Consider the following 20,852-nt stretch of genomic DNA (forward strand, 5'->3'; position numbering starts at 1 on the left):
CAATCCACTGAAAATTATTTATTGAATTTGTATTCTGCCAGTGTTGAAGCAACTCACAATGTATTACATAGATAACAAAAGGTACAAAAAAATAATAAAGCACAAAATAAAAACAGTGAAAGTACTAAAGTAACTATCATAAGTGCCAAAGTGAATCATATCAATATGACATCATATTTTTAAAACCCCAAGAAAGTTCTGTCTTAATATTTATGCAGCAAAGATCGATGACAACTGGACTTCTTGGGGAAAAATTATTCCTTAAAGTGGTAATGCCCAGAGAAAAATACTTTCTCTGGGTCTTCACAATTTGGTTCTCTTTTATATGGGGAGAAATAAATGTACTCAATTGGAATGAATAAATGGAATGGTCTGTTTGTCCCTGGAGGAGATGGAAACTAAGTCATGAGGGTCTTTAAATATCAAAAACAGCACTCTGAATTGTACCCAGAAACCTGCAGAGAACACAAAGACTACAATATGGGTGTTACGTGACTTTTATTTGCCAAGCATGGATAGCTGCATACTGCAGTAACTATAATTTCCAAGTACCTTAATCTTCAAAGGCAGACCCATATAAAGCACATTGTAGTGACTTAAAGTGAGATAAGGGTATGAGTTACCATAGCTTGGGCAAGTCTAAATAGGCTCACACCTAGTTGTTGAATGTCATAAGAGAAGTGTACAATGGAAATAAGACATTTGTGAAAGTGAATGGAACCTTAGTGAATAGCTTAAGCATTATTTTGTTTGCTTTTTTTGTTTTAAGATATTTACTTGGTTGCAAAAATTTTGAAGAAAATGTGTTAGTTGGAAAAAGTATTGTCAAACTCCCAATTTTTTGCCAAATTGAGAAGGCTACTCTAATCTTTTAACAGATTAGAATAGCCTTCCCAATTTGGCAAAAAATCAGGAGTCTGACAGTATCTTTTCCAACTAACACATTTTCTTAAAAGGCATAAGCTTTTGTGAGCTGCAGCTCATTTCATCAAATGCAGAGTTAAACTAGACATTCAGGAGATAACTACCACTCAGTGAGAGCCATAGACAAAGCAGTAGTGCGGATCAATTCCCAGGAAGGACACATTAAAAAAAAAACAGATAACAGAAACAGAGCACCACTGGTTGCCACAAAGAGCTCAAATCGCTCAGATATTAATAATCTACAGCCCATAACAGAAATGACACTGTAGTTTCTCAGGTTCATACTTGGCTACAAACCACCACCCAACCTTCCATCCTTTATAAGGTAGGTAAAATGAGGACCCAGATTGTTGGGGGCAATAAGTTGACTTTGTATATAATATACAAATGGATGAAGACTATTGCTTAACATAGTGTAAGCCGCCCTGAGTCTTCGGAGAAGGGTGGGATATAAATGCAAAAAGCAAAACAAAACCTGAAGTATATTCTCCACAAGCAACAAGAACAGAAAAGGATAGCAGCATGGGAATCAAACCGTGCAACAAAACCAGATGGATTACTTTGCCTCCACATCTACAAAACAGCATCATCACAGGGTCCAACAAATACTCACAAGATTGGAGGAAGAGGGTGTAAAGGCACCCCTAATGAGATATATGCCATCATCTGCCAACAATGCCCTTCTGGATTCTATGAAAAACAAGTGGGATAAACTTTGTGCAAAATAATCAATGAATACAAGTTTGACATCAGCACTCAAAACAAAGTCAAATTAATATCAGAACACTTCAACCTGCCAAGATATGTCACAGCACACTTAAAATTGACTATTTTGGAAGAGCAGGACTTTAATACCAACTTTGAGTAAGAAATTGTTGAACACGCATTCATAAGCCTGAACAAACACAATGGATTTTTAATACATTACAATCGTTATTTGATAGGCATTTGCAATCTGTCTCAGAAGACAGGTGCTACCAGACTTTAGATTTTTTGCCACCATAGACTAGCAGGCTTAACATGTATAGACTAGCACAAAGACTAACTATTCTATTCTATTGGTGGGTCTTCTTCTATACTGTACTATCTTTTGATTATGGGCAATTGTACAAAACTAGGCAGCCTTTGGATGTATGAAGAGAAATGAACAGAAAATTCTTGAGATGTGGAGGGCAGCCAACTCAAGGAAGTCTGGGGGGGGGAATATGAAGATAATACAAAATGAGGGTGGGCAGGAGAAAAAAAGAAAGGAAGAACTACGGATTCTTGTTTATGTAGAAAGTTAAGGATGGAGAAAATAATTTTATTCTTGCGTATTAGATACGTTAGATATTTGGGAAGAACTTCTAGAATGATATAGGAGTCAAAGTTTATTAAATCTGCTTTCTTGCCCTTTTACTCACAGAAGCAGCTGCTAAGTAAAGAGCCTTCCATCAAGTGAAATTTCTATAAGCATGAAACTTTTAGATCATACCGCTAATTTTTGAGATGAAAAAGCATGCATTGACTGAACTGCTTTTAAAAATATAAAATCTATTACTCAAAACATTCTCCCCATAATTAGGTAAAACAAAGGTTCTCTAATAGATTGAATTCTGAGAAAAACTAGTCAATACTTAGATTATATATAGTGATTTATACAAAAACTCTGTAGAGAGCAACAAATTTATTGATACTAATTTTTTTAGAGTGCTTAGATACTCAAACATACGATTGTGCAAAACATTTGAACAAGGTGAACAAAGCGTTCCCTTCTTAGCATTCAAATATCCCATCTTTTGCAAGGCTTGCAGTATTATTTCAAAAGCTGTTCCAAGTTGTGTTCATGAACAAACAACAGTTCTGCGGGGATCTCTTTGTATGCATGTGGTCTCAGCCAGATAGAGTCTTCAAAGAGACACGTTTCAATGTTTTGTTGAAAAGTGTTTCGTTTACACTAAGAAGCTTTGGGAAACATTTCTTTTGAATGCTTTCCATAGGCCTTTTAAATCACTCTTATTTAATGGATTGAATTTGCACCTTCCTCTTTAGCAGAATTACATTTGGGATTGTTATTATTTAATATATTATTTAAATTTAATATAGCCTCCCACTCCAGTTCAAAACAATCTCTGTTATGTGAAACTAGGCAATTACTGCAAGCAAATCAAAATTAAAACTACACTAGCAAAGATAGAAGTATATGTATACAATTCCTCCCAAATTCTAATTTGGAATAGACCATTTCCAGAATTTGGCTGTATATTAAGAAATGAGACATTTATGATTTGAAAGCTCATAATATAAAAATAAACAGTAATGTTATGACTTGCAATTAAAAATAATATAGATTGCTTTATACTTCAACCATATCTTTAAAATTCTTATTGTGGTTAAGAGTTTGGGTTTTTTAAGAAAACAAGGCATTAAAATGCACTATTAAAATATATGGAATAAACAAACAATAAAAAAAGCACTAGAGCTCTTAGGGTCTTAGTTTCCCTATCTTAGATTAAGGGGTCATCTCAGGACAGTGTATGTCCTGAAGTTGATACAAAAATGTGGTTATGTAAACATATTTTAATATAAGCATTATAAGCTATGTCAAACTTCACACATTTTCTTGTATTACTTGTCCTATCAGATTTCAAAACATGTTTTAAAAGAAAAGCTGTGTCACCTAACCTATTTTGATTTTTAAAAATTTAAGAAGGATTAGACCTGGCTATTACAGTAATCAAATGGAACATCACCAAAATTCCCAGAGCAAACAAACAAAACCTCTCCAGAAAGAATAACAACACAGTATAAATATGTACATATCATAATCAGAAACTGAATTAAATTGAGGGAGACTATGTTATTCAAATACCAAATAAGTATAAATCGCAACAATAGAATATCAGGTTACTTTATTATTGAAATAACTAAACTACACTGGTATATCTAGTATGACACCAGCAAAATAACCTAAGCCACCTAGTTGTCAGATCAAGGGTCATTTTCTAATATCAATGGACAAAACAATAAGCAATTGATGTGAAGTCCATATGAACGAACGTTCCAATTATTGCCTGAGAATGCAATCCTTTATGCATCTGATGTCAAGTGAATTTGTGTGAATTATTTAATGGGGGAAAAGTCAAAGCATTACATTTCTCTGTAAAAATGGTATAAAACCATTTTCCATATATCACTTGGATATCCCGTGGAGAGACTGATCAGATTTCAAAATAGATGGCTAATAATTGCTGTGTGATTTAACAACCAAAGGTGGAACACAGCAAGGTAGATTAGCTTCACTGGGATGGAAGTCCACCCTTTTGGACTCCGGGTGTAAGCCACCACAGCTCACGTGCTCATTTTGATACTACCACCACGTCCCTCAAGGGAAATCAAACGAGGCAACAACAGTCCTTTGCACAGTGCAGTCAAGCAATCAAATCTAGATTGCCTAAGCTACTGGGCGTTGGGAGGGGAAAAAAAGGACAGCCATTGTGCTTTATTTTGAAGCCCCCGTTTCATCCCCAGATCTCCCCTCTCTTACAGTCCAGGGTGCCTAACAAAAGGGGGGAGGGAGGGAGGGAGGCAGCCAGGCCCAATGCGAGGATCTCCCAGCCTGGCCTAAACCTTCCTCTCCTTTCTATAGAGCAGCTTCCCCTCTTCTCTCTAACCTGGGCCAGGCAGACTCGGTCACCCGTCCGCCCCCAACTCCAGATGCGGGGTCTCCCCAGGAAGGATTTGCAACTTCCCCTCCCTGCCTCCTCGCCCTTCCCCAGGCAGCCTGGCAGGCCCATCCGTCCGACTGCTTCCCCCCCCCCCCGCCGGTCTCGGGGAGCCCCTGACCAGGCCCGTGTTCCCGCTGCCCGTCCCTTGCAACGGCTGTCAGAGCAGCCCCTCCCACAGCCGGCCTGCTCGCCGCTCGCCCGGCGGGGCTGCCGCTCAAGGCGCCCCCGCTCGTTCTCGCTTTCTCGTTCCCTCCCCCCCGCTCCGCAGCCCACCCGTTCGGCCCCGCCTCGCACAACACAACCACCCCGAGCCCAGAGCCGCGCGCTCACCTGGTGGCGCTGCTGCTGCTCGCGCCCAACGCGCCTGCAGAGCGCCTGTGCGGGCAGCCCTCCCCGCCACCGGACGCCCAGGCGAGGAAGGCCAGGAGGAGAGCGGTGGAGAACGGGGCGGGGAGGCGGTCGGCGCGGACCCGGACCTCCAGGACACCGACCCTCAAAGCCCGGCCCAGGCTCCTCCTCCTTCTCTTCGGAAAGGCCACGTGACAGGCCCGGCTGCGCGCGTCGCCTGTGACCGGCCGCGCGCCGCCGGTTGGGGAAGCAACGGCGGCGCGTTCATGGCCGGGCTTCCGCGGCGGTGGCTTTCGTCTTCCTTCCCTCGCTTTTCTTCCTCGTGGAAACGGATCGGAAGTCCACAGTTCCTCCCTTTCCAGTGTTGTCATTAAAAATGTGATACCTCTCGTGGCGAAAGAACGCTCTTGGTCCCGCATTGAGACAGTTCCCGCGTTCACACGTTCAAGTCAAGTTTGCCTTGGGCGGCTGGAGATCTTTAGGATGCCCCCCCCCCCCCCGCCTATCACGCCACAACTGTCTGCAGAGTAGCTTGGGACATTGAAGAGGGATTTCACTCCCACCCGCCAGAGTCCGTGTCTCCTCAAAATGGCCAGATATTGCTCTCATAGGTCCCTCCTTCCCTCCCTCCTTCCTTCCTTCCTTCCTTCCTTCCTTCCCTCCCTCCCTCCCGCTGAAATTCTTTGGGCTTTTATCCAATCGGGGAGTGACCCCTTTTCCCCATTCTTACAAGTTACATTTAAGTTTCTACACAGCCATTATTCTTAGGTAAAACCACCATTACCTGTACTGTAGTGACATTACGAGACCAGGAGATTGCAGTATGATGCTAGGGAGGACAGTAAGAAAGAAATTAACCATGAGTTTGAGTTCAAGAGTTAATCCTACTGTACTCTTGAGCAGGGGTCTCCAACCTTGGCAACTTTAAGACTTGTGGACTTCAATTCCCAGAGTTCCTCAGCCAGCAAAGGAGTTGAAGTCCACAAGTCTTAAAGCTGCCAAGGTTGGAGACCCCTGCTCTTGAGGATTGGAATGCTCCCAGATGATGCTTTGAAAGCCAAATCGTCTTGGTCCTTTTTGGTCTTCCATAATTGTTTTCCAAAATAGCTGTTCTCTGGAATTGGAGCACTTAAGTTGGCTGATCTCAGAAAGCTAAGAAGGATCACACCTGGTTAGCACTGGATCGGGAAATCTTAGGATGGAGGTTAGGGAAATTGAAAAAGCATCTAAGAAAAAAGTAGTGGGGAAGTTGGATATGTCTGTGAGGTTACCAACTTCAATTTGAAGGAGTCTCTTTTTAGAACCAGAAAAAACTACCATTGTACTGAATGTTTTTGGAATGGTGGTACTAGGAATCCATCATCTGAAAGCACTTTTCCTTTCATTGGGAAATGGAGAGTTTCAGTTCTGGAGTAACACGTGGGCTTACCATCTCCCATTTGTAATCTTCCTATGCATTTTTAGTGATTCTTCATTTTAACCACAGAAAATATGTTAAAATGGAATAATAGAACAATGGAATTTTGATTCGTAGTATATTGGTTGCCTGGAAGCTCCTCTGCCTTGTTCCTTTGAGATTAGATACCATAACAGGTTTTTTTTCAACTGATCACTAATTGAAATAGAACAATGTCTGAATTAAGTCATGTGTATATTGTGAAAGCTCTTGAATTTACATATGTCATACTATGCTTGTGAATCTTTAAAATGCTATAGGATTAGCTACTCTCCATATCTGTACTATAATACAATATTCATTTTCACTTAATATTTGCTTATTTATAAAAAGAGTACTGCTGGTTCAAAGGATCATACTTAGGTAAGAAACTCTAGTCAACTCTATTTTTACTTTCTTCAATTTACTTTCTTCACATTTTAAATTAATGTTCTCATCTATATTTAGGTATCTGTTTCTAGAAATGGGTAGTCACGTTATTTGTTTTAGCAAAACAAAATGAACAGAAAGAAATCCCCTTAAAGAATAATACATGTATTAAAGCATAAACCATAAGTTTATATACTGAGTTGCACCTTAGAGCCGTAATTTATAGAAGAAAATTCTGTAAGGCAATCTTATCTTCTTTGCCTTTATTGTTTTGTATTTTTTCATTGGTGCTCATCATGTGATTATTTTACTTATTCTCAAATGCCTAACAAGTTTTATCAAACTGCAGATAATATTGGTCTTACTGGAAGAAGCAGCACAATTATTGTATTAGAAACCTACCCAAAAGTACAAGTAATGTCTAAATAGTCTTCCTATAATACTATGACTTTTCATCACTGTATCTCCCTTTTTCCATTACATTAACCTACATGAACAAAATATTTACATACTAAGGCTATTCTAAGAGGCCGTAAAACAAATTAAAATCAGTTATTTACAGATTAAAATATAGAACCAAAATAATAGCTGTTAAGCATACTTGTACAGAATAGCAATTGTCATATTTTTATTCATTTAATACAGTAAACAACAATATGATCTGTTTGATTCTATATTATGTATTAGGTAAAACCTGATGTTATAGTAAACCAGGATTTATGGCTGTGCGAAATCTAGCATGTAGTTGCAAACTCTTTTCCTTTCAGTGGTTCATATGCATGCTATGGTTAATGATACTGAAAGTATTGTACCTGAATGATCCAGCAGAAAGAACACATTTTTCTGTAAAGTTCCATCATATATGTAAATATATATATACATACACACACACACACACACACACACACACACACACAAATACATACACACACACTTTTGCAGAAATTTAAGAATCAAAGCATGTAAATTCTTTTGAAATTGTTAAGAGAAAGTATAAAAAGAAAGACATACCATTGTCAGAGTTTATTATAACATCCTGAGCAACAAGAAAATATAGAAATCAGCCTTTCTGTATTAAATGGCTAATCTACATACAGATATTAGATAGTAATGAGATTTTTCAGTAACCTAACATCTGCTAAAAAACTCAAAAGTCAGAGGTCCAAAAAATCTTGCTTTTTCTTGTTGACAATTTCATTTGTCAAAAGGTAGAAAAAAGAAGAGGGTCTATTATCTTGTAACTAATGTTCACTACCAGAGAGGAATTGATTAAAAAGTGAAGCTAACTAGTAATAATCTGATTTTTTGTTATCCAGAAATAATTGGCAAGAATCAGACCTATATGCTGGATTCAGAAGATTAGTTTTTGATGAATTCTGAGAGGAAGTACCTCCAGTGGCTTTACACTTGGAAGAAAGGAATTTCAATATCCAGAAATGATAAAAAACTTTACAACATTACATATTAAAAACACAATTACCAGGCAACCCTGCAAGAAAGAAAAATTAGATAAATATAAAGGAGTCAATATGGATTTATGCAGAGTTCACTAAGATGATGAAAACGAAAAGTGTCATGTACAGGAAATGGAAGGAAAGGACCCTAACTGAAGAAAAATGCTTGGCAATTGCCAGAAATGAAAACTGTCAGACAGGCTCATATTCAGAATGTATAAACATTTAGCTTGTATAGAGATAAAAATAGCAAAAAAGTGACATTTGGATCTGATAGAAATACAGTAAAAGGATTGTCAAAGAGAGTGTAGGTCTGTTACAAAAAGAAATTGTGAATTTGTAATGTTTGATGCTGATTCTATTTTGCATTTTCTTCTCTCAGAGGGAATATGGAACTCTAGCTGGTTAACAGTATATCACTGACAGAATAAAGGAACTACAATATATGATAGAAAAGAAAAAGTAAGCTTAGCTAATTTAAATAAATTTCTGGGGCCAGATGGGTTACAGTACATACTAAAGGAACTAGCAGTGATACCAAAACTACCCTTAAGCTAATCTTTAAGAACTCCAGGAATACTGATATATGGGGACTCAGATTTTTGGAGGCAATATGATGACATTGTAAACTGCCCAGAAAGTGCTATAAAGTACTGTGGGGCCATATGTAAACCAAAGTGTTATTGCTACTGTATATCTCAGGGGACCAGAAGTGAGCATATTTTATCTCTATCTTTAACAAGGGTAAGAATGAAACTTCAAAAAACTACAGATCAGTTTAACATCTACCCTTGGAAAGGCCTTTGAAAGGATTGTCAAGCAGTATGTTAATGAAGCATGCTACAATTAACAAGTTCCAGGATAGGTTTATCACAGACAGATTGTACTAATTTTATCTTCTTCCATAGAGTTACTAGCATAGAACATAAAAGGATGTGATAGATATAACATTCCTGGATGTCAGCCAAGCCTTAAGACGGAGTGTATCTTGATATTCTTCTCCATAAATGGGTAAAATATAGACTAAATTAGGGCTCTCAAATACACAGCACACAGGCTATTTTTGGTCTCCTGAGGATTGGTGTTTGTTTTGTTTTTGTTTTTTATACGATCCAAGCAGATCATTAACATTAACAAAAAAATAACATCATTGAGAAAAAGAATGATTGCAGACGAAATCCATTGTCAAGGTGAGTGGGGAAAATTATATTTAGGTTATAGAGATGAAAGATTATAGCCAGTGTCTCATTTATTTGCAACGTTTTTTAGTTCTAAAGATGATGTACCAAGAGAAGTATGCAGCAATAACAGGCAAAATGCAAAAAAAAAAACAGTTTAGCAATTCAAGGCAGTTCTTGCAAAACAACAAAACTTTTTCACAAATATCAACAAATCAAGCAAAGATTCTGTTAAGAGCAAGTTTCATCATGAAATGATTACAAAATCACAAGGACCATTAACTTAAGGTCAGTTTACAAAAGATTGCTTTAAATGCAAATGAAATGCTTTGCCCCAATAAGAAAATATTTTTTTCCAACAGGATTACCGATTTGACAATCTGCAACAATAAATTTCAAAGCGTTTTCAATTGTACTTGACTAGTCTACTAGGGTAAGATCACCTGCTTATTGTGTGATATTTGTATGAGGAATTGCCCAAAACCTAAGCATGACTGAAGAATTACTTCATTTACTATCCATAAAAAGCACAATAACAAATGGTAATATAATCAGGAATTGGAAATATGCAAAAAACAAAACAAAACCCTGCAGAGCTGCAGTGGGATATATGCACAAAAGCTGCTGTAGCTTTTCCAAGTTCAAAAGGAACTAGAGAAAGCTAGCAAAGCAAAGAAAGCCACTTGAAGTGAGAATATTTGTTTGAATCAATTACTGCAGCTTGCATTCCATAGTTTTAACTATGAACTTTGTCAAAAAGAATTTATTGCTTTTGAATCTCTTACCAAGTTTTTTTGTACTTTGATGGTGGTGATTATTGCCAGATATTTTTGATTACTTTAGAGTAATGGATTTGGTGTTCACTTTAAGTTAATCTTTCATACCTCATCCTATGCACATTGATTCATATGCTCCATTGAGTTCATTCAACCTCATTGACAGGTGTATTTAAAAGCTTTATGACTGGTTAAGTGTAGCGACTCATCTGCCTCCATTCTATCTGACTGACAGGCTTATTCATGCCTATGGCAGGCATTCTTCTCAATCTAACGTGAAGTTGTCATGAACTTCCTGGGATCTTCTGCATACAAAATAGCGCTAGCACTTGAAGTCTTTCCTGAAGAATCTTTGGTTTGTGGTTGATTAAATGCCAAGAATAAAGATCAATCAACACTAGAATATTGTCTAATGAGTTGGCTCTAGTTCACAGTGGGGTCTTTCTTATTTTTTTCTTAGTTTTCCCAGCCTTCTCAACATAGGGTCATCATGGTTTTCCATACATCCTTGCTGATTTGCAGCATCTCTTGCAACATAAAGTTCTTTTAAATATGCATATATTTTTGTAAGAGGCCATAAGAATGGGCATCTAGCAGTTTAAATGGTGTGCAGAAAAGCAATTCACATGAAGCTATGTGCTTAATAGACTCTGGCATGCGCACAATTCTTTCTGCAAATGGCAGCTATTACTGGAAGAGTCATGAATATGCATGCTTGGCTTGCAATTTTTACCCACACTGTTTATTACCACAATACTTTTTCCAATTTCTGCTGTTATATTTTGCACTTGTATGATAAATTAGAATTTGGAAAGCATGTATACTTTGGATACATTCTGTTGTTTTCTGAGAATAAATACATGAATATGTTCATTCAGTGTAACTTCTTTTTACTCACTGAAGAAATTCATGCTACAGATAACAGAAAGAACTCTAAGAGATAGACTTGTAACACTTTTGACTTCAGACTTTAGTTGGGTATCATAAAATCTGCCTTGTTGGAACATCTATAATGTATATAGAAATATAGAAGCCCAAATGTCCTTATGTTGATAATCATATATTGGATATTACAATTTTTTATAGCATTATTCCCTATAATTTTCAATACAGTATCTAACTTGGTAAAATCTAGCAATCATTAGTAATAATTGCTATGTGCTTATAATTTTGCAAATTGCTTATTAAATCCTCTAGTTTTATAGAGAGTTCTAAAATACTGAGGACCGTCAATACATAATTAGATGTCAAAAGGTGTCAAAGCTAAATATATGGCTACAATACTGCACACATTTGGACAAATAATACTTACATGGCAATTCAAAAAAACTATAATCCTAATAATTGATCTAAAGTTCATGGTGTTTGTTGACTGTTTTTTTTTTTTACATTTATATCCCGCCCTTCTCCGAAGACTCAGGGCGGCTTACACTGTGTTAAGCAATAATAATAAGACTGTTGTTAAGAGATGAGTATCATTTTGATTTTTGGAGGTCTCATTTAATGTTTGAGGAAACCACATTTGGAGGAAACAATATGAAATAATAAAATTAGTTGCTTCTCGGTATTGGGGAGAATAACTTGCAGAGAGGGAAAGCATTTATCTTAAGCATACATCCTGAGAATTATGTTTTCTACCTCAAAATGACAGGAGACAAGGCTCCTGATAAGAATACATTAACTTTTGGGCATTTGACAGCTCATTGTTTCCTAAGAGATTCTGCTGGGCCAGTTACATCATTCTTCTTGAGAATTAGTCTGAACATCAATATGTGCTATTTTATGAAAGTTCAATATGTGCTATTTTATTTCTTTCAAACTGTCCTACTGTGGTGCCTTCTGAGATCCACAAACTCCTTCCATAATTGAAAAACTGCATGGTTGATAGGGAAAGATTTAACTCTGGCTGAGTTTTTGAAAACTGATGTTTTTTTTTAACCAACTTTAATCACTTGACCACTTTCTCTAGATCCCAGATCTATTGCAGTTCCAATCTTTAAGAAAGGAACTAGAAACACAGACAACTAATTTCTCTCCAATTATCCTTCTAAGTATTGTCAGCTGTATCAACAGGCACCTTTACTGGAAGCTGAGTTGACTAGTTGATCCAACACAATTTGGGTTCAGGAGCAAATCAAATAATTTACACTAAATGATCTAATAGAAAAATATTCTTAATATCAAGCGATATTCAGTGTGTTATTTTTATTAAAGATAGCTTTTGAGTCAATTCACAAAGGTGGGTTCTAGGCAAAGCCTGCATATCCTTTATTTCCCAAAGGGTTCTAGTCGAAACTTCACAAAATCACTCAAATTATTATTTACTTGATTATTTATTTATTTATTCATTTATTTGCTGCCTCGATCCTTTACTACCATTGTATTTATGAATGTTGCTGGATTTTATGTGCATATTCTGACCTATGACCATAAAATCTTTTTTAAGAAAAAAAAAGCTTCTGGAGGAAGAAATGGTAGATTGAAGATGGTGGTACCACAAAAGGTGGGATTAACGATCACGGAGAAGAATGTTGGTGAGTAAATGGAGGTTTTGAGCCCTGAGAGACAAGGAATAGCCATCTTGCTCAAACTATGGTCAGTACCTTTAAAAGGACACTAAGTTTGCATACTTCCTTTTCTAATCACATTTGGAAATTGATTAACTACTTTTTCAAAAGTTTTATATCACAAGACATAAATAGTTGACACTGAAAGTGAATCTACAAATGACAGGCTACAAGAATGAGATGGAAAAAGATGTCTTATTGGAAATACAAAACAAATCATTTGACAGTTTAAAAATTAAAAGGAATAACAAATAATAAATCAAAATAGTGACCTGGATAATTCTTATATATTGGATTTACTAAAGTGGTTTTTAAAACTTGGATTTTATGTGCATATTCTGATCCATGATCCATGAATCTTGTCAGTAGGAGCAGAAACAAATAAAAAGGAATAAAGTACTATGACAATATTTGAATTGACTAAAGATTAAAATTGTTCGAAGCAAAAGGAAGAAATATAAAGTTGGTTTATTTGATCAAGGTTAAAAGAGATATGTTGTTATTTCTGGCAAACCTTAGGACTTTTGCTGACACCAGGACTGAAATTATGATACTTTATGGATTTGTTTATAGAGAAGAGATGGGATATGTGATGAAGTGATCACTGGCTATAAATTAAGAGGAAGGGAAAAGTTAAAGTAAAGGTATTTATTATTGTGATAAACAATATTATTTATATTGTTACTAAACTTATTTATATTTATAAAGAAATCATTTCTTTCTCTTTCTTTAAATTTTTCTTTGCACTTTTTACTCTTTTTTTCATTCTTTTAGTTTGTATTAATTTCAGTTATGTAATTTTAATCTTTAATACAATTATTTTAACAAAAATAAAGTCTGCTTTGTTGGAACAGGGTGCAGCCTATCTCATTTGATATTTGAGACTGCATGGCAGCCAATAGTTTCAATAAAAAGCTCAAAAGCACAACATGAGGGCAATAGCTAAGAAAAGCTGGAAGATGAAGTCCAGACATCTAAAAGTTGCCAAGGTTGAGAAACACTGTATTCAGAAAAGTAGATAATTAAAGAAAGTTCCCATTAATAAGCATTACAGTAAAACAAAATTATACAATTAAAAAAATTCTCAAATGAATTAACAAATGTTTAAGGTACTCAGTGCAATGAAATCAGGAGTGTTGGGTTTTTTTTCTTAATAGAATAGAAGGAATACTTTTCCAGTTTTTTTGTTGTGTTTGAGTAAAATGAATTTCCTTTTGTCTTCAAAATAGCTCTTCAAACATTAAGTGAACATGTGGAAGTAGAATCACATCTATTGACTATTTCCTTAAGCTTTCCATTTTCAATTGAAGATTAACATAGAGTTGCATATGGATAGGATCTATTAAAACAACTGTGGCCTGCAAAAGCAGGACTTTTATTCATTTTCAGTGACATAATTTCTATATGTTGTACTAAGCATGTGGGGAAGGGTCTATTTCTGTGCTTAAATTTCTGTAAATTTCTGCATTCCACAAAGTATATTTTTTCATTAACAGAAATGAAATGAAACTAATATGTTCTAAATGCTACCTAAACAGAAATAGTTATATATTTAAAAATGTTCCCATAATAAACTGAGAGCAGCAACATAAATGTGAAGGAAAGAGTCTGTTTAGTGAATTGTCTTTAGTTCTCAATTCTCACAATTAAGCCCAATGAAAACTAATTTGAAGGCAATATATGGAATATTTGTCTCTGTATGTGTATGTATATGCATGCGCACACACAGTATAAGTGCATTCGAAAAATCTTGATGTAGCCTTATTGAACCAATAACATCACTTCAGGGATAAATGCCTTTCCCATTCTGGATAGGGACCTTCAGTGTCATGTATGAATTCTATTCTTACTCAATTCAATTTATTTTATATTTTATTTTTTAAAAATATTCCTTTTTTCTGTATCTGTAGATGATTTTTTAAAACATCAGAAATATTGAGATTTTTCAGTATTTTTAAGCAATGTCACTAATGATAAATAAAAAGTTTGCAAGCATTAATCTAGTGCATGGGTGTCAAACTCGCGGCGTCACGTTGCCGTCACATGATGTTTCGTGACCTTTTTCCCATTCGCAGAGTTAGGGTGGGCGTGGCTTGCATGTGATGTATCTGGCCCATGAGCTGCCAGTTTGACACCCCTGATCTAGTGGGTATATTAGAGGAGGTTTGTTTAATTAGAACTCCAAGTTAATGAAAGAGAGATGTGGTTGGCAAGATATCAGCTGTAAAGCATGTAAAATTATAACTTATAATTCATTGATTTTTTTTTTATCCTATTGCCACCTAGAGCTTTCAGTTTGGGGCAATTTACAAACATTTCAAATAAACAGACCACCATAAGTCTACAATGAAACTATTCAATGTGAAATGACAATAAATCTGATTGAGTCCTTTCTGCACATGAAATTATTTCACTATAAATGAAAACAATCTAGAGAGCAATAATAGAGACCAAGAAGAAAAAGGTCCAATTTTCTGCAGGATAAAATAGCTTAGTTCATAACTCCGATCCACAATTGAATGATATTACATATTGGGTCAAAACATTTGAAGTGGCACCGTCAATGTGTTGAAGTTGCCAACCACCTACCATTAAGTTAATGCCATTAGGAGGATTATGGAAACCTGCCTTCTCTTCTCAGGGCAGAGATGATTATAAAAGTTAATATTACATGAGATATGACTAAGAGCAGTTACAATTAAATTTGTGTGTTGGTACAAATTACACTTGAGGACCCAGATTGTTGGGGGCAATATGCTGACTCTGTAAAACGGCTTAGAGAGGGCAGTAAAGCACTATGAAGCAGTATATGTCTAAATGATATTGCTATTTCGCTCAAAGGGAAATTTTGAGAATCTTAAGTATATTATTTTCCATTCATGTATAATAATTGAGAAAGGAGTGAGATCACTAAAGTACCAGAAGTAAATACATTATTACAAAACTTTTTCCTGCTTGATCCTCAGGATACTGACACGAAGGCACTCTGCATTATCAAAGTACCATTTTCTTTTTTCACCGATGAATAGAAAAGTACAACTAACAAGCACACCTGAATGATATGTAAAAATCCATGTTATACTGAAATTAGCTTTATATAGATACTGTGTTAGCTGCTGATTTACTCTAAGAAGTTAGGCAAACAATCTACCTTAAAAGAAAAAAAAGCGCACACATCTTTATTTCAGTATGTGTTTATCCATGTAAGGAAAACCATCAAGAAAACATTCTTACAAACTGCAAAAGTGTTCCAGAGATTGAAGATGAGGAAATTTCTTAATTGCTATCAATATCAGCCAATAGGCTTCTTCCCTAGATATATGTACACATTTCCCATGCAAATTCAAACTCATGGAACTGTGTTTGATTGTTGGGGTTTTTTTTATTAAGAAACTGGGTGAAAATAGACATATTCTTTGAACAGTGAATCTTCTACTAACACTGTCAAAATGGTACATTTTCAGTATCAGTTGTTTGTTTCTTAAATATTCCCTGTGCTCAATTTAGAATTATCTCACTGTGGTGCATCAAATAGTTGGACTAGCTATCAAAATTAAACTTATTCCCTGTGCTCCTATTATAATAATGCCTGAGATTTTTATAACTCAAGATCATAATGAACAAAATTTCTAATTGCTGTGCTGTATCTTGATCAGGCTTCATTGTTTTAGTACAGAATTGCAGGGGGGACTATTTAGCAATGTAAAAACCCATAGAAACACCACTTGTTCCACATTATGGGGAATGATAAAGGAACTGTTTGGAAACATGCATAATGTATTTTGGAGAGAAAGCCTTTTTTTTTTTTTTTGGAGGAACAAATTCATCCGAGAGTTGCTATAATATTGTTGCTCCTGCTGCATCCACACTTCTTGGGTCTTTCACACCAATTATGAAATTGTTTGTTCTTCTGGCTCCATGAACTATAGAGAGGACCTCAACTTTCTTTACATGTTCACCTCTGGTTGTAAAATAGCTGATATCTTCTTCCGGAAACTCACCTAATAAGAAAAATTTGAAAAAGTTATTTTTATTAGAGCAATAATGCCCCATTTGAGTCAATTTGAAACATTTTGTTTTCTCAGGTGCATAACGAAACAGTTCCTTTCTCCCATTTTGCATCTAGAATCTATGTGAATTGGCAACTTATTTTGGAGGTACTTTCACACTGTGGCTTTACATCAGTCCAAAATCAGTTCTGAATATATGAGGTCTCATGCCATTCTTCATGATTGGTAGCCAAGTCCATTCATTTCCAGCTCACTGTAGTGTAAGATTGGCTACAGGACAGCTTTCCATGTAAAAATTTTAATTTATGGATGGGCTTTTTTTCTAACCAATAGGAACTCATGTCTCGGTCTCTATTCCAGACTCAGGCTAACACATTTTTGCAGCAACCCCAAACAGCAACCATTCTGTTTCATGAACAATTAAATGCAAAAAGGGATATTAATAAAACTCCTTATTATGTGAGATGCAGCTGAGAAGTTTGCAGTTCTGGCACTGACAGTTGCTCAGGGCTGAGTATTCAGCTGAACGTTTTGTTTTGTTCTCTCCAATAGGCCAATTGGAGGAGATTAGTGTTCTCAGTCTTTTGAAACCACTGTATTTGGGATGAGTTTCAAAATGCTTTAGGGAGATTTGAGAATAAAAACCGTGCTGATACAGAAGTACTCTCACTTTCATGCAGGTACTAGGGCCCACATCTTCTGCCATAGCCATCAGCTGAGGGCCCATGGTAGGGGTGGGGTGGTGGTGGTTGTGATTAAAGAGAGTCTGGAGCCGAGGGAGTCCACTGTTCCTCAGATAGCTGGTTGTGAATCCCTCCTTGTGAAGTGGGGCCACCGGAATCAGATGGGGCTGTTGATCACGTACCGGGCTCCTTGCTGCGTGACTACAGCCCTACCTGAGCTACTAGAGGTGCTTGCTGGCGTGGCGGTTGAGATTCCCAGACTTTTGGTCTTGGGGGATTTCAACTTGCCATCGGCCGGCTTGTCGTCAACGGTGGTTCAGGAGTTCCAGGCCTCCATGACGGCCTTGGACCTGATTCAAGTAACTGATGGCCCTACACACATCGGGGGAAGGCGCGCTAGACTTGATTTTTATCTCTGGTCAGTGGGTAAATGATCTGGATTTAGGAGATATAGTGAAGGAACCGGTGTCATGGTCAGATCATTTTCTTCTTCGACTAGACTTTCGGACCGCCGCTCACCACCGCAGGGAGACGGAACCAATTGGTTCCGTCCCAGGCGCCTGATGGACCCGGAGAGGTTCCTGACGGAGCTTGGGCCGTTTCCTGAGGATCTTACCCACGGCACGACTGAAGAACTGGTTGCGGCCTGGGAACGGGCCGCGGCTGGGGCTTTGGACCGTGTCGTGCCTTTGCGGCCTCTGACCCGGCGTAGATCTCAATTGGCTCCCTGGTTCTCCGAGGAGCTGAGAGAGATGAAACGCCGGAGAAGACGCCTAGAGAGTACTTGGAGGTCTAGCCGTTCCGAGGCTGATCGGACACTAGTGAGGTCCTTTACTAGGACCTACCTAGTGGCAATGAGGGAGGCGAAGCGTTCCTACGTTTCCACCCTCATTGCATCGGCAGATAACCGCCCGGCCGCCTTGTTTCGGGTGACCCATTCCCTCCTCCATCAAGAGGGACGGGATGACCCCTTACAGGGATGAGCTGAGGAGTTTAACGGTTATCTATACGATAAAATCGTTCAACTTCAGGATAGTTTGGACCAAGATTGCGATGATCCAGCCGAGATGACAGAGACGCGTCTTGTTGAGGTTATTTGGGATGAGTTTGATTCTGTGGCTCCTGAGGACGTGGACAGGTTGCTGGGGAGGTTACATGCAACTACATGTTTACTGGACCCGTGTCCTTCCTGGTTAGTGCTGGCTGCTCAGGAAGTGACACGAGGCTGGCTCCAGGGGATTATAAATGCTTCTTTGATGGAAGGGGTTTTCCCCGCCGCCTTGAAAGAGGCGGTGGTGAGACCTCTCCTCAAGAAGCCTTCCCTGGACCCAGCTATTTTGGGAAATTATCGTCCAGTCTCCAACCTTCGCTTTGTGGCGAAGGTTGTAGAGAGTGTGGTTGCATGGCAGCTCCCCCGGCACCTGGAGGAAGCTGTCTATCTAGACCCGTTCCAGTCCGGCTTCCGACCCGGTTATAGCACGGAGACGGCTTTGGTCGCGTTGGTGGATGACCTCTGGAGGGCCAGGGACAGGGGTTGCTCCTCTGCCTTGGTCCTATTAGATCTCTCAGCAGCTTTTGATACCATCAACCATGGTATCCTGCTGCGCCGGTTGGAGGGATTGGGAGTGGGGGGCACCGTTTATCGGTGGTTCTCCTCCTATCTCTCTGACCGGTCGCAGATGGGGTTGATAGGGGGCAGAGGTCGTCCTCGAGGCGCCTCACTTGTGGGGTGCCTCAGGGGTCGATTCTCTCGCCTACCCTGTTCAACATCTATATGAAGCCGCTGGGTGAAGTCATCAGTGGTTTCGGGGTGAGTTATCATCTGTACGCTGATGATACTCAGCTGTACTTTTCCACCCCGGACCACCCCAACGAAGCGGTCGAAGTGCTGTCCCGGTGCCTGGAAGCTGTACGGGTCTGGATGGGGAGAAACAGACTCAAGCTCAATCCCTCCAAGACGGAGTGGCTGTGGATGCCGGCATCCCGGTACAGTCAGCTGCATCTGCAGCTGACTGTTGAAGCAGTTAGTGGCCCCAAAGGAGGTGGTTCGCAACTTGGGCGTCCTCCTGGATGGACGGCTGTCCTTCGATGAACATCTGGCGGCCGTCTCCAGGAGGGCCTTTTACCAAGTTCGCTTGGTCCGCCAGTTGCGTCCCTTCCTTGACCGGGATGCCTTATGCACGGTCACTCACGCTCTGGTTACGTCTAGGCTGGATTATTGCAATGCTCTCTACATGGGGCTGCCCTTGAGGTGCACCCGGAGGCTACAGTTAGTCCAGAATGCGGCTGCGTGAGTAGTAACGGGAGCCGCTCGTGGCTCCCACGTGACATCACTACTCCGCAGTTTGCACTGGCTTCCTGTGGTTTTTCGGGTGCGCTTCAAGATTTTGGTTACCATCTTTAAAGCGCTCCATGGCTTAGGACCCGGGTACTTACGAGACCGCCTGCTGTTACCCTTTGCCTCCCACCGACCCGTACGCTCTCACAGAGAGGGTCTCCTCAGGGTGCCGTCCGCCAAACAGTGTCAGCTGGCGGCCCCCAGGAGTAGGGCCTTCTCTGTGGGGGCAGTGACACTCTGGAACGAACTTCCCCTGGCCTGCGTCAAGTGCCTGATCTTCGGACCTTCCGTCGTGAGCTCAAAACATATTTATTCATTCAAGCGGGACTGACATAATTAGTGTTGAATTTTAATTGGGTTTTCTTAATATTTTAAAATTTAAAATTTAAATTTTTTAATTATCAGCCTTTATAATTTGCTATGTTTTAAATGTTGACTTAATTGTATATATTCTGTTTTTATTCTTGGCTGTACACCACCCTGAGTCCTTCGGGAGAAGGGCAGTATAAAAATTTAATAAATAATAATAAAATAATAATAATAATAGCTGCAAACACTAGTCAAGTTAACAAAAATGGTGACACACACAACTATGTCCTTTCCAGCAATTTATCTTTAATCCTTCTGCTTGAGAAAGTTGTCTTTCTTTGCTGAAATGAAGGATGGCTCCTCAGCTGAAGTACTGTTGTGGAGGCATCCACCCACTCTCACTTAGGCCAACTGATCAGAAAGATCTAAGTAAATGCTGTATGCCTCTGTTTCACAGTAAAAAGCCAAAACATCTAACAAAGCCAAAGATTTAATTCTTCTCCATGTGTTGATAAAATAAATATAAAAATGTAGAAGAAAAATATCCCCACTCTTGGTTTTTTTTTTTTTTAAATGATCAGGTTATGAACATGTGAAAAAAATGTCTATGCAGTTCTTTTATTTCTCCAATATAAAACCTCAATTTCTATTGAGGGAGTTTCCTAGTCTAGCCTGATGTTTTGGCAATGATCTGTCAACTAAATACTGGCCAAGTCCATCCCTATTTAGTTTT

At 38.4% G+C, this 20,852-nt stretch overlaps 2 protein-coding genes across 6 annotated transcripts in view; both read right to left on the reverse strand.

Moving 5' to 3' along the window:
• NCOA6 (nuclear receptor coactivator 6) overlaps positions 1-5,175 on the reverse strand; it is a 55,375-nt gene extending 50,200 nt beyond the window's left edge. For 3 of the 4 annotated variants that reach the window (XM_058175658.1, XM_058175654.1, XM_058175656.1), the window contains exon 1: positions 4,962-5,175. The gene's annotated coding sequence lies outside the window, so the exon portion shown is untranslated. Of the gene's footprint in view, positions 1-1,537; positions 1,615-4,961 lie in introns of all 4 variants that reach the window. The other variant, XM_058175655.1, reaches the window with a different exon arrangement.
• A 7,506-nt stretch (positions 5,176-12,681) lies between these two features.
• The window catches only part of GGT7 (gamma-glutamyltransferase 7), a 41,151-nt gene continuing 32,980 nt past the window's right edge, over positions 12,682-20,852 (reverse strand). The window contains exon 14 of one of the 2 annotated variants that reach the window (XM_058175578.1): positions 12,682-16,780. In XM_058175578.1, coding sequence (XP_058031561.1) covers positions 16,617-16,780 — 164 coding nt within the window. In that variant the 3' untranslated portion in view covers positions 12,682-16,616. The remainder of the gene's footprint in view (positions 16,781-20,852) is intronic. The other variant, XM_058175577.1, reaches the window with a different exon arrangement.

The sequence above is a fragment of the Ahaetulla prasina genome, chromosome 3, assembly GCF_028640845.1.
Source record: "Ahaetulla prasina isolate Xishuangbanna chromosome 3, ASM2864084v1, whole genome shotgun sequence".
Taxonomy (NCBI): domain Eukaryota; kingdom Metazoa; phylum Chordata; class Lepidosauria; order Squamata; family Colubridae; genus Ahaetulla; species Ahaetulla prasina.